General features: G+C 43.0%; 1 protein-coding gene across 3 annotated transcripts in view; it reads right to left on the bottom strand.

Moving 5' to 3' along the window:
• The window catches only part of xpot (exportin, tRNA (nuclear export receptor for tRNAs)), a 59,431-nt gene that overhangs the window by 42,535 nt on the left and 2,902 nt on the right, over nt 1-13,994 (bottom strand). For 2 of the 3 annotated variants that reach the window (XM_038780147.1, XM_038780148.1), the window contains exons 3-9: nt 12,087-12,169; nt 11,823-11,879; nt 10,468-10,537; nt 9,554-9,781; nt 5,501-5,685; nt 3,574-3,742; nt 793-1,029 (exon numbers count right to left, since the gene is read on the bottom strand). In XM_038780147.1, coding sequence (XP_038636075.1) covers nt 793-1,029; nt 3,574-3,742; nt 5,501-5,685; nt 9,554-9,781; nt 10,468-10,537; nt 11,823-11,879; nt 12,087-12,169 — 1,029 coding nt within the window. The remainder of the gene's footprint in view (nt 1-792; nt 1,030-3,573; nt 3,743-5,500; nt 5,686-9,553; nt 9,782-10,467; nt 10,538-11,822; nt 11,880-12,086; nt 12,170-13,994) is intronic. The other variant, XM_038780149.1, reaches the window with a different exon arrangement.

Here is a 13,994-nt window from a genome sequence, read left to right as displayed (position 1 = left end):
CTGAACAAAGGTCAACATTAGTCAGCTCAATGACACAGAAAAAAAAATCAATCTGTATGTACCGTATATACTCGCGTATCATGCGATCTCGCGTATCATGCGACCCCTAAATTTTTGTCCCCAAAACATGATTTTATGCTATATCTCATGCATCATGCGAGTCACTTTTTTGGAAATTAATGCCCAAACTAAAACTTCCAAATGGTATCATTGTCTGTGGATTCTGCAGAGTGGATTCTGTCGTGAAAGCTGTTCGATTCTGGCTTTACTAGCGTCGTTCTGCCACTTGACGTTTCCATTCATAAAAACGGCAAGTAAAACACCCGCGAATTCTGTATCGGAAAAAGACGGCCATGTATTGATGAAACTACCCATATGATCAGGAATACTACTCTTCAGATTTTGACCACAGCATTCTAATGGGAAGATGTTCAGCCACTTGACGTTTCCATTCATGTTTTTATGAATGGAAATGTCAAGTGGCTGAACATCTTCCCATCAGAAAAAACAGCAAGTAAAACACCCGCGAATTTTGTATCTCGCGTATCATGCGACCCCCCAAATTTAGGTTACAATTTAGGTCTTCAAACGTCGCATGATATGCGAGTATATACGGTACTTCAAATTAGGAATAGAAGGAACGAGGCAAAGTGCAAAACTGCACATAACGTTAGATAAACTGGCAATTCAACCAGAGTTCTTTCAACTCCATAGAGAGGCAGTCACAACCTGGCCACAAAGCTTTAGTACAACAGGCAAAAACACCAACTCCCCTCATGTCTTCTAACTTACTTGTTTAAGCATATGAAGGTAGTCATAGCAGAAACCAATTATATTCGAGGAAATATCATCATCTTCATGCACAAGCAGCTTAAGCAGAAGAGGCACTTTAGCTTCCACAGCCTGAAGAGTCACTTGGCTGTTCTTCACATCCCCTGCTTTTACCAGTTTACCCCAACTGGTTATCAAAGCCTGGCCCATCCCATTAGCTAGTTTGGAAAACCTTGCAAGGAAGTCGACATCTTCCTCCTAGAAAGACAGAAAACAAAATCTAATTATGTTGCTGCAAAACGAACTGATGCAACAGCTGCAGATGGGTTTATATTCCTTTGGGATCTGGGCATCACTGGCAAAGGCAGCTTCTTTTGCCCATCCCCAATTGTCCTCGAGTAGGTGGTGGTGAGCAGACCTCCACTACAGTCCATGTGGCATAGGTACACCCACAGTGCAGTTAAGGAGTTAGATTCAGGACCAGGATTTTGACACAACGACAGTGAAGGAATGGTGTCGTTGTAAATCAGGATGGTGTGCGGATTAAGAGGGGAACTTACAAGTAGTGCTGTTCCCTTGCATCTAGTGTACTTGTCTGCCTAGGTGTTAGAGGTCACGTGCTTGGGGGATACTGTTGCAAGAGCCTTGACAAGTTGCTGCAGTGCATCTTATTGATGGTGCACACTACTGCTCCGGTACAGTACAGTAGTGGAGGGAGCAATGTTTAAAGGTTCATGGGGTGCCTTGTTATACAAGTGGTAAATCTGTCTTGCAAAGTTAATATTTATTTTCCATTGCATTGCATCAACACAGTTTTAGTTTGTGTTACTTGCAACACATCTCCATATCAACAAGAACATGCCTGCTCCTGAATAGCACTGGATTCCTCTCTAGTACAACCCCCCCACTTCCCAGAGCAAGCATTTACTACAAAAGTAGAAAATATCTATGTTTCTGATTTCCCCATACCATAGCTAAATAATTTTGGCACTGCACCCAAGGCAAGAATCACAATATTCCTCATCACATCTCAGCCACATTTACATCAACACAATTACTTTTGAGCTGAAACACGTGGCCCTGGTGAACTCAGATTCAACAGCACTCACAAAGGTAAGTTTCAAAATTGCACTGATGTCTATGCAAGACAAATGATTGAGCAACATCTTTTAAAAATTCATTCACAGGGTATGGGTGTTGCTAGCTAAGCCAACAGTTATTGTTGCCATTCAGGTGGTAGGCTGCCTTCTTGAATCACTGCAGTCTATGTGGTGTAGGTACACACAGTGCTGTTAGGGAGGGAGTTCCAAGATTTTGACTCCGCGACAGTGAAGGAACGGAAATACATTTCCAAGTAAGCTGGTAAGGGACTTGGAGGTGTGATTTTCAACGGTATCTGCTGCTTTGTCCTTTTAGATGGTAACGGTTGTGGGTTTGGAGGTGCTGCCAAAGGAAACCCGGGTGAGTTCCTGCAGTGCATCATGCAGATGGGACACAAGGCTGCCACTGTTCGCCGGTGAAGGGATTGAATGTTTATGGAAGGGGGAACCAATCAAGCGGACTGCTTTGTCCTGGATAATGTCGAGCTTTGAGTTTTGTTGGAGCTGCACTCATCCAGGCACGTGGAAAGTATTCCATCACACTCCTGACTTTTGCCTGTTAAATGGTGGTGGGGCTTTGGGGAGTCAGGGATGAGGTACTAGTTACAGGATTTCTAGCCTGTGACTTGCTCTTGCAGCAGCAGTATTTATATGGCTAGTCCAGTTCAGTTTCCGGTCAATGGTAACCCCCACAGTGTGTGCAATGGTAATGCATTTGAATGTCAAAGGGTGATGGTTAGATCCACTCTTGTTGTCAGGTCGTGCTGCTTTTAAAATTTTTTTTTTTTTTTTTTTTTAAAAAGAGTATCCAGTTATTTTTTTTCCAATTAAGCGTGGCCAATCCACCTACACTGCACATCTTTGGGTTTTGGGGGCAAGAACCACGCAGACACTAGGAGAATGTGCAAACTCCACACGGTCGGTGACCAGGGGCCAGGATCGAACCTGGATCGTTGGTGCAGTGAGGCATCAGTGCTAACCACTGCGCTACCATGTTGCCCTCAGGTCTTGCTGCATAAAAGCATGGACCGTTTCAGTACCTGAAGAGTCACAAATGGTGCTACATCCCCACTTTTGACCTAATAATGGAAGAAAAGTTATTGATGAAGCGACTAAAGATGGTTGGGTCTAGGGCACTATCCTGAGGAACACCTGCAGTGATATCCTGGAGCTAAGATGATTGCTATTAATTCATAAGGCAGTCCTTAGGTTCACTGTCAGCTGATGCTTCACCCTGAGCCATTATCTTGGCACTATTGTCAGTGTTGGTTTGCACTGCCTTCTACTCTCGTTGGCAGGGCAAGGATGCCGGTCCTAAGTCTACTCAGCTGGAAGAGGAATCGAACCAATGATCTTGGCTGTAACCTGAACCACGCACTAGCCAGCCGAGTTATCTGGCCTGAGTAACCGCACCTCTGAATGGGAAGACAGGAGCATTTAGCCTGCTTATCAGCAGAAATAAAATGTACTATCACGCAAACAATCTGCCCGCTGTAGGCATCAGTTCAATCTGGCATGCCAGGTGGCTTTTGATACACCCATTTAATTTACTTTAACAGCAATACCACAGTGTTAATGGTAACAACCAATCAATCATAAATACCATGCAAATCTGACTTGTTACAACTTTCAAAGTTGGATGGAGGCCTATCCAAATACAAAGAAAGATGAATACTTGCTGTGATTGTACTGTAGCACAGACCTGCTCGGTGTTGAAGAAGCCAGAAGCCAGTAGCACCTGACAAAGCGATTCTACAAGTTTAGTCTTATCAATAGGATCCATGCCTTTATTTACTATTTCAAATAGACAGTCACAGGCTTCCTCACGGAGGACTTCCACTGACATGTGACTGAGCAGCACATTCACAAACCTAAAGAAGAAAAAAATAATAATTGGTGGATGGACTCGAAGCTATCCAAAACTCCTAAACTGAATCTTTTAGTATCGCACAGTATTCTACAGTGCAGATTTCCTGTACCATTATTCTTTCCAGCTGCACAATACAATGGCAAACTCCTTAACTGGAAACATCACTGCCAGTATGCGTGCCTGGACACAGAACAGTGGAAGAACAGGATCGGATTCGGAGGACACTTACTCGCACCCTCAAGGGTCTGGTCTTGTCTCTTCCTTAACTGAAAAGATCACCAGGGATGGTCTCTTCATCTGCTTGCCAAGTTCTGATCTGTCGTGAATGACCAGTTGATCATATGGGGTTTGAGACTGCAGTATCCACTGTCTCAACTGAAGCCTTCCATAACTACTAGGCAGGGTTAACTAAATTAGCGCAACTTCTCAGATTTTCAATCCACACGGGCTGTTTAGTTTTATTAACAGTTTCCTCTCTGGGGGAAACTTGATGCTGTTATGGCAATTTTACCTGGACTTCATTTATTACAACACATTTCAATTTGAAGATTGTTTTATACACGTTTTACTGCCCAGACTGAGAAATACAGAGGTCAATTATGAACTATGCCAGATAAATACACATACATTAAAAAGGGAAACGGCATTGTAACTGACAAATTTTTAAACAAAATGCAGTGTGATATTCAGTTTCCCATGGACACTAAATTTTGGAAACACAGTTAACCCAGTCCCACGGCATCGCTGGACCCTTCTCTCTTTGCTCAATATTTTAAGAGAATAATAATCCAATGTAGTCATTGTACAGCAGATGGCAAGCAATTGAAGAATGCACCATCAGAAAAGTTGATTCTTCACTGTCAGTCACAATTTCAGGACGATCTGTGGGTTGACTCTGCAACAACGCCATCTTGCCCTGCAGCAAGTGAACTTCCCCTCTCGGACACTTTCATTTTCAATGTCATAAGCATCGTATAGAAAGTGCGGTAGATTCAGGCTCTCTTTTTGTATCAGAGGATGAGTGAAACCAAGGGCCAGGCTGAATCCTGACCACCACCTTCCTTTTTCTTTCAAGCACAGCTTTCCCCTCCCTAGTGCAGATGGTCCTGGCAAAATATGAACGGCTAAAGTATTACGCAAAGAGATACATTTTTATCCCATACAGTATTGGTTTGCTTCAGCTAATGCAATACAAAAAAAACTGCCCAAAGATGGAATGTCCACCAGTGGGGAGAGGGGTGATGCTTTTCTTTTGCCAAGTAGAATATGGGAATGAAGCTTTCTTGACTGAAAGGCCAGCAAATTCCCAAGCTCAAGTTTCCATCTAGATCAAGACCACCCACGAGATGTAACTTCAGATTTAGCAACACAGCCCTAGCAGATCCCCCAGCCATTTATTTGGGTAAACAAGTCAGAAAATAAACTTTTCGATTTATATTGTGCTTCACTATCAGTCCCTTCACCAGAATTTTACACCAATGAAGTACTATTTGAAATGTAGACATGGCTGGAGTGTCAGAAATGCGGTAGCCAATTTGCGCACAGCAAGCCCCCACAAAAAGCACTACGTGTTAAACACCCAACTAGTCTGATTACCTCTGACCACTGTACCACTTTAGTGAAAGAAACAATTCACACCACTGATGGAGAATTACACAAAGAATTCTGATGGGGCCCTATTTGTGTAAACAGAAAGAAGCAATGACTGAGGGGAAATTCAATTTTGGCCAAAAACAAAAACGTTCAAAAAAACATGTACCTGTCATTGGCAATCAGATTCAAGTCAATCCAGGATACAAAGGCTCCCACAACCTCAAGGCATTGACATGTTAGCTCAGAGTTGGTTTCCTGATAGGTGTTCAGGATCTGGTACCAGGACTCCACAAGATTTGGTATACATTGCTCCCTCATTGCATCCTTTATTAAAGTATTTCGTCTACACTCCTGCAGTGACAGAAAATACTTAATTCATTGAAAGATTGTTTTGCTAAAGTAATACATTGCCATAAAAACAATTTTAAAGAAAGGAATAAGAGAATTAAACAAGTTTTAAAAATGCACAAATTAACTCAATCAATTATTGTAATACTTAGCATTTGTTTTCAGGATAAAATTTCCAAAACTGGTATTTTTTAATAATCCTATTTGTTTTTAGGAGCCACACGTTGGACATCCCTTCATTGGGGGACAGATTTAAAGTGTGTTCAGGCAGGTGGTTCAGAAAGCTCACCATGTATTTTTTTTTTAATGTTCTATGTTCCCCAAGCCCACAGCTAGTCTGTAAACCTCATTCATTACAGCCACCTTAAAAGTAAAACATGCCTAAATCGAGGACCTGAGAAATTATGCGGAGCATAATTAGCGCAGACTCACAGGTCTTGCACTGCGATTCAATCAGTTTGAACACATGGTGCTTTATTTCCAACAATGTGTAAAATGTTTACTTGTGTGATTACCTGTTGGGATTTTCATTCAGACAGTAGTATATATGCTATTCGACCAAATGCATGGGATGGAGGGGCAGCATGGTGGTGCAGTGGTTAGCACTCCTGCCTCATGGCACCGAGGACCTGGGTTCAATCCTGACCCCGGGTCACCCCATGTGGAGTTTGCACATTCTCAAAAGATGTGCGCGGTAGAGGAATTGGCCACGTTAAATTGTCCCTTAAATTGGAAGAAAAAAAATAATGGAGTACTCTAAATTTATTTTTTAAAAAGACCTAGATGGAGAAGGCATACCACCCATTTTACGCCCCATGGTTACAGGGTATATGGTGCCAGGGTGGCAGTAGACACTGTTGCCCTTGGTCTGCCAAAGGAAGAAGCAAGGCTAAAACTCCTACCCTATGATGGATGTTGAGGCTAGGGATGGATGTTTAAATACTCTAGGTCATGTCGACATAATGAAGGGGGAGGTTTTGGGTATTCTAAAAGGCATTAAGGTGGACAAGTCCCCAGGACCGGATGGGATCTATCCAAGGTTACTGAGGGAAGCGAGGGACGAAATAGCTGGGGCCTTAACGGATGTCTTTGCTGCATCCTTGAGCACGGGTGAGGTCCCGGAGGACTGGAGAATTGCTAATGTTGTCCCTTTGTTTAAGAAGGGTAGTAGGGATAATCCAGGGAATTATAGACCTGTGAGCTTGATGTCAGTGGTAGGCAAACTGTTGGAGAAGATACCGAGGGATAGGATCTATTCACATTTGGAAGAAAATAGACTTATCAGTGATAGGCAGCATGGTTTTGTGCAGGGAAGGTCATGTCTTACAAACCTAATAGAATTCTTTGAGGAAGTGACAAAGTTAATTGATGAGGGAAGGGCTGTAGATGTCATATACATGGACTTCAGTAAAGCATTTGATAAAGTTTCCCATGGCAGGTTGATGGAAAAAGTGAAGTCGTATGGGGTTCAGGGTGTACTAGCTAGATGGATAAAGAACTGGCTGGGCAACAGGAGACAGAGTAGTGGTGGAAGGGAGTTTCTCAAAATGGAGAAAGGTGACTAGTGGTGTTCCACAGGGATCCGTGCTCGGACCACTGTTGTTTGTGCTATACATAAATGATCTGGACGAAGGTATAAGTGGTCTGATGAGCAAGTTTGCAGATGATACTAAGATTGGTGGAGTTGCAGATAGCGAGGAGGACTGTCAGAGAATACAGCAAAATATAGATAGATTGGAGAGTTGGGCAGAGAAATGGCAGATGGAGTTCAATCCAGGCAAATGAGAGGTGATGCATTTTGGAAGATCTAACTCAAGAGCAGACTATATGGTCAATGGAAGAGTCCTGGGGAAAATTGATGTACAGAGAGATCTGGGAGGTCAGATCAATTGTACCCTGAAGGTGGCGACGCAGGTCGATAGAGTGGTCAAGAAGGCATACAGCATGCTTGCCTTCATCGGACAGGGTATTGAGTACAAGAGTTGGCAGGTCATGTTACAGTTGTATCGGACTTTGGTTAGGCCACATTTGGAATACTGCGTGCAGTTCTGGTCGCCACATTACCAGAAGGCTGTGGATGCTTTAGAGAGGGTGCAGAGGAGGTTCACCAGGATGTTGCCTGGCATGAAGGGTGCTAGCTATGAAGAAAGGTTGAGTAGATTAGGATTGTTTTCATTGGAAAGATGGAGGTTGAGGGGAGACCTGATTGAGGTCTACAAAATTATGAGAGGTATGGACAGGGTGGATAGCAACAAGCTTTTTCCAAGAGTGGGGGTGTCAATTACAAGGGGTCACGATTTCAAGGTGAGAGGGGAAAAGTTTAAGGGAGATGTGCGTGGAAAGTTTTTTTACGCAGAGGGTGGTGGGTGCCTGGAACGCTTTGCCAGCGGAAGTGGTAGAGGCGGGCACGATAGCATCATTTAAGATGCATCTGGACAGATACATGAACGAACGGGGTGCAGAGAGAAGTAGACCTTGGAAAATAGGCAACAGGTTTAGATAAAGGATCTGGATCGGTGCAGGCTGGGAGGGCCAACGGTCCTGTTCCTGTGCTGTAATTTTTCTTTGTTCTAATTACTGCCTACTGCCACCATGTGGAACTAAACAGGCATCAAGTGAGAAAAGGATGGGGCTCGCCTCTAATAATAGTGGAATATCCAACACTTGCTGCACTGATCTGGAATAGGCAGATAATTGAAGTACTAATAGGTCACAGCCACCAACACGACCATTTATTAGCATACACCTTCAGGAAAATGACACATGTAAGAACTGATGAGAAAAAAAACATTTTGATTACCCAGACACTGGGGCCATTGAATTATGGTGTTTTTTCATAGAATTTACAGTGCAGAAGGACGCCATTCGGCCCATCAAGTCTGCACCGGCTCTTGGAAAGAGCACCCTACCCAAGGTCAACACCTCCACCCTATCCCCATAACCCAGTAACCCCACCCAACACTAAGGGCAATTTTGGACACTAAGGGCAATTTATCATGGCCAATCCACCTAACCTGCACATCTTTGGACTGTGGGAGGAAACCGGAGCACCCGGAGGAAACCCACGCAGACACGGAGAGAACGTGCAGACTCCGCACAGACAGTGACCCAAGCCGGAATCAAACCTGGGACCCTGGAGCTGTGAAGCAATTGTGCTAACCACTATGCTACCGTGCTGCCCTGTGTTTCTGATATAAATTAGTGAAGAGAACTTATTTAAAACATAAAGGCTGGAGAATGAAAGAAACTCTTTGAAGTTGTTGCTTGGTGTTCTTTCCAACTCTCAAATTCTCAATACTGAATTTCAGGAACTCACAAATCACCATAAACTCTTTTTAAAAAAAAAAATATGATGAACATTTCCATTGGCCAAGAGATCGACAAATCAGTACCAAGCAGCATTGATAATTCATTTATCAATGCAAAAGTGCAAGCTATTATGAGGAGAGGCATATCAATGTCTAAATTTCACAGAGATGTTGTTGGAAACTGGCATATTGCTGCGGTTGCACATATTTTTTAAATATAAATTTAGAATACCCAATTAATTTTTTCCAATGAAGGGGCAATTTAGCATGGCCAATCCACCTAGCCTGCACATCTTTGGGTTAGGGTAAAACCCACGTAAACATGGGGAGAATGTGCAAACTCCACACTGAGTGACCCAGAGCCGGGATCGAACCTGGGACCTCGGCGCCATGAAGCACCAGTGCTAACCACTGTGCTGCGGTGCTGTCCGCCAGTTGCACATAATTAACTCACTGCACATCAGTAAATATTTGACAAATTAGCAGCTTTTTAAGCCAGTCGCATACTTGCGTCAAACAAGCTAGGACAGATCACACACATGGAAGATCAAATTTGTGCTCACCGTTCTTACCTCTGCCGTATGAACAATGTCCCGATCTACCACCTCCGCGTCGATGGCCATAAGGATTCGCAGATAAAGATCAACTCCTCGAGGATTGAGGCCAACGACAGAGAGAATGTCAAAGAAGAACTTGGGCCACTTAGTCAGATACTCAGCTAAAAAAAGCAGCGCAAAGACTTGAGCCGCTTTGTTACGAATAAAAGTCTTCTCTGTGTGTGGACTCACCGTCTGGGGTGGGGTAAAAGATAAAATGGGGAGGATTCAATGTTTGAGAGATGCTCAGAAGCAGACTTTTAAAGCACCTGCCTCCTACACAATCAGGAGCTTATTTGAAGAGAAAATCAAAAAATCACTTTAGTCAAAGTTAGAACTACGAGGTGGCAATTTATCAAGAAAGGAACAGCCAATTTTAAACACTCCACGAATCCAAATTTTTCATTCTCGTGTTATCAGGAAACAATTTGGCCCATTATGCCTATGCCAGCTCTATGAAAGCTATCCAACTATCTCCACACTTGGTCTTTCCCAAATAACAAAGTTAACTATTTGAAAAGTTATATGCAAGAACAATAAACAATTTTGAAAACCATTGTATTCCTAGACAGACAGACTTGGGATTTTGTCCAGTATAATTTTTTTTTTTTTTTAAAAGAATTTTTATTCAAATTTTCAGCAACAAATTTTAATCACAACAGAGAAAAACAGTAACCCCTCCAATACAAAACCAATAAATTAACAAGAAAAAGAAATAAGCATAAAACCACGAGAACAATCCCCCCCACCCCCCGGGTTGCTGCTGAAGTTGACCACCCTCTAATGCTCCACCAGGAAATCAAGAAAAGGCTGCCACCGCCGGAAGAACCCTTGCACCGACTGTTCAGTATAATTATAGACAGGACAGTCACACAACTCACTTGAGCCTGAAGCCAGGTCATCATAGTTTGTCTAATGAGTTGATGTTGCGCTCCAGTTAGAATGGCATACCTGTAACATTGAACAAAAAACTAACTTTCAAATACAACATTCACAAGACATGACTAAAATAAAACTAGCTTGCAATAAGAAACCATGTTGAAGTGCTACAGTATCACTCATACACTGAAATGTCAGATCATAATCCCTGAGCCAAAATTTAACACGGATTATTTTATTATAAAAGGGGAGGTGTTGCCTACAAACACACTGCCATCTGCCAACTACCATCTTAATGCCCTCAGCAAAGAAGTCAGCCTGTTCCTAAGAACATGCCAGTCAGTCATTCGCCAAAACTTAAAATTCCTCATTGTATAACTATTAGCACATTCAGTATTGTCCAACGCAAGGTGGCACAGTGCCGAGGACCCGGGTTCGATCCCGGGTCAATGGCTGTGTGGAGTTTGCATATTTGCCCCGTGTCAGTGCAGGTCTCACCCCCACAACGCAAAAAGAATTGCATGGATTGGTCAGGCTTAGATCTGCCATGAATTTCTTTTTTTTTTTAAATTTACAGTACCCAATTAATTTTTTCTCAATTAAGGGGCAATTTGGTGTGACCAATCCACCTGGACTGCACATCTTTGGGTTGTGGGGGCGAAACCCACGCAAACACGGGGAGATGTGCAAACTCCACACGGACAGTGACCCAGTGCTGGGATCGAACCTGGGACCTCGGCGCCGTGAGGCAGCAGGGCCAATCCACTGAGTCACCGTGCTGCCCGTTGCCATGTATTTCTGCACACACACATGCGCACATAGACACAGCCAGTTGACTCCAGGCTGGCTGAGGCATTGCCCGAGAAAAAGCAACAGGCGCCCAAGCTGCCGGCTAATTATAAAAAGGTGCAAGTCTTGAACATATTCCTTTTTATTGCACAGGAGTATGTCAAACTGATTTGTTTTTAAATTTAGAGTACCCAATTATTCTTTTACAATTAAGGGACAATTTAGTGTAACCAATCCACGTAACCTGCACATCACTGGGTTATGGGGGTGAAACCCATGCAGACACGGGGAGAATGTGCAAACTCCACACGGACAGTGACCCAGGGCCGGGATCGAACCCAGGTCCGCAGCGCTGTAGACAGCAGTGCTAACCACTGTACCACTGTGCTGCCCCAAGAGTTGACTAAAATTGCGCTGTTTCAATTTGTATCTTTGTAATATGCATCCCTGTAAATAAAAGCTTATAAAGCATTTGAAATTTGGCTCCAGTTCAAACCCTCACCCGACTTTCTGGAACAGAACTCATGCAGATACTATAGCGTGAATGGCATAACATATGCACTCTTACCTGAATTTAATTTGATATTCCAATACTTGCACAAAAAAGAACTTTACATGGTCATCACTGTGGACAAGAAAAACAATTGCAGTTGGTTTGTCTCTTCATGATGAGATACAGAAAATTGCTCATAAACCACACCACCCAAATTCGGAAATTATACAAACTTCTTAGCTTCCGATTATATTTACCTCCAGTACAACATGTAGGCTTTATTCAGAAAGAAAAACACGTTCTGCTACAATAGAGAGCAAAGTATGTGTAAATTCGTACCTGTATATTCCCTGTGCCAATGCTTCAGCACACACTTGCCACCCATGCTGGGAAACCTTCAGCTGTTCAAAATATGCCAATGCCTGGAGAGTGGATTCAAAGAAAAAGATACAGCTTAGTATTTTCATCCTGGATTAAATACAAGAGATAGGTCCTTTACCTTTCTCTTCCCCTAATTTGCTTTTCTCCTTAAGATGCTGACCATTTCTGGGTTGCAGATGCACAGGCTCGCCCTCACTCCCAAGTGACCATCCCATCATCTGTGCACCCAGAGAATGACTGCCAACTAACAATTTTGGAGCGCGTGCAAACACCAGCACAGACACAACCACAGCTTACCCACGGTGGGCTCTGAAGCCCACCATAGCGCCCCAACAAGGTCTCATCTAAAATGAGTCAATCCTGCACAGATACATTATCAGCCCTGGGACTTTCTGGTAAACAAGCCTTTGAAGGCGAGACACTACCTTTACCCAACTGGTCAGTGGGACGCTCAGGTAAGAATTGCTACAGGTGATCAAAGACCTTTCAAGGACCAAAGGCGGTTTTCTGTACATCACGTCACACCCTCAGCTTCACTACGATCAGAGCACAAGAAATCACAGCACGATAAAGAGCCGGCCATCAGGCCGATCCCTTCCAGAGACTGCATATAATCAGCCTTAAAATATAAAGCATGTGGGATCCAAGTGAGACAGAGTACAAAAGCAAGAAAAATATATTAAACACGGATAAAACACTAGTCCAGTCATAGATGGAGTACTGTGCCCAATTTTGTGCTCAGGTTAAATAGGTTAATTAGAATCAATTTTTAAAAATGTATGCGACGAGTGGTTAGGATTTGGAGCACACTGTCTAATAAGCCAGTGGTTACAGATCAATCACAGCTTTCAAAAACTGGCTAATTACAAAAGAACATTTCAGGGATATGGGGAAGGAATTGGGGAAACTAATCGCTCTTCAAAAGTTCCACAATGGGACAAAATGTGTCCTTCTGCGCTACACTATTTTATAAGTCAACCAAATTGATTCTACTTAATCTATTTAACCTACAGTGAAGGTTGTGCACAAACACCCTCTGACTATAACCAAACAAAGCTCGAGGATAGTCTGTCGAGGTTCAGTACCTCGGAAGCAGGAATTACAAGTCCTCTGGATTATTTGTATTTGGTTCATACGGAACCCTGTACCTTTCATTCCATTCATGGGTATTATGGAATTGCTTTTTGGAGACTTTAAATTATTACATTTTCTTTATTTTTTTCCAATTGAGGGGCAATTTAGTGTGGCCAATCCACCTAACTTACACATCTTTGTGTTGCGGTGGCGAGACCCACGCAGGCACGGGGAGAATGTGCAAACTCCACACGGACAGTGACCCAGGGCTGGGATCAAACCTGGGTCCTCAGTGCCTTGAGCTGCAGTGCTAACCACTGTGCCACCGTGCCACCCTTAAGTGATCGCATTTTCAAGTGTGTTTCTGTGGGAGCTATTTGACATATTGGGGAGTCCAAGAAATTAGCCTCAATAAGCTTGTTGCTGATGATGTGGAATATTTTAAAACAACATTCAAACAGGGTCTTTCATTCAAACGCCAAGCAGTCTTTATTCTGTTGCACAAGTGGGGAAGCAATCCCCATTAATAAACCAGAAGTTTTAAGTTAACAGAGTTTTCAAAACAGTTTACACACTATTCTTGTTGCATAACAATCAGTGTGCCAGTTCTGCTGTAGGTGGCAGTATCAAAGGGGCTGGAACCTAGGACAATGACACAAGATAACCACCACCATGCAATCCAATTAAGGAATGATGGAGGACATTATCTACACCAAATGGCCTCAGACAACATACATTCAACCCAAGGAAGGAGATACATAAAGATCAAAAACAGAAAATACTGGACAATCT

The sequence above is a fragment of the Scyliorhinus canicula genome, chromosome 20, assembly GCF_902713615.1.
Source record: "Scyliorhinus canicula chromosome 20, sScyCan1.1, whole genome shotgun sequence".
NCBI lineage: Eukaryota > Metazoa > Chordata > Chondrichthyes > Carcharhiniformes > Scyliorhinidae > Scyliorhinus > Scyliorhinus canicula.
The sequence above is the reverse complement of the archived record's forward strand: the minus strand, read 5'-3'. Positions and strand labels throughout refer to the sequence as shown.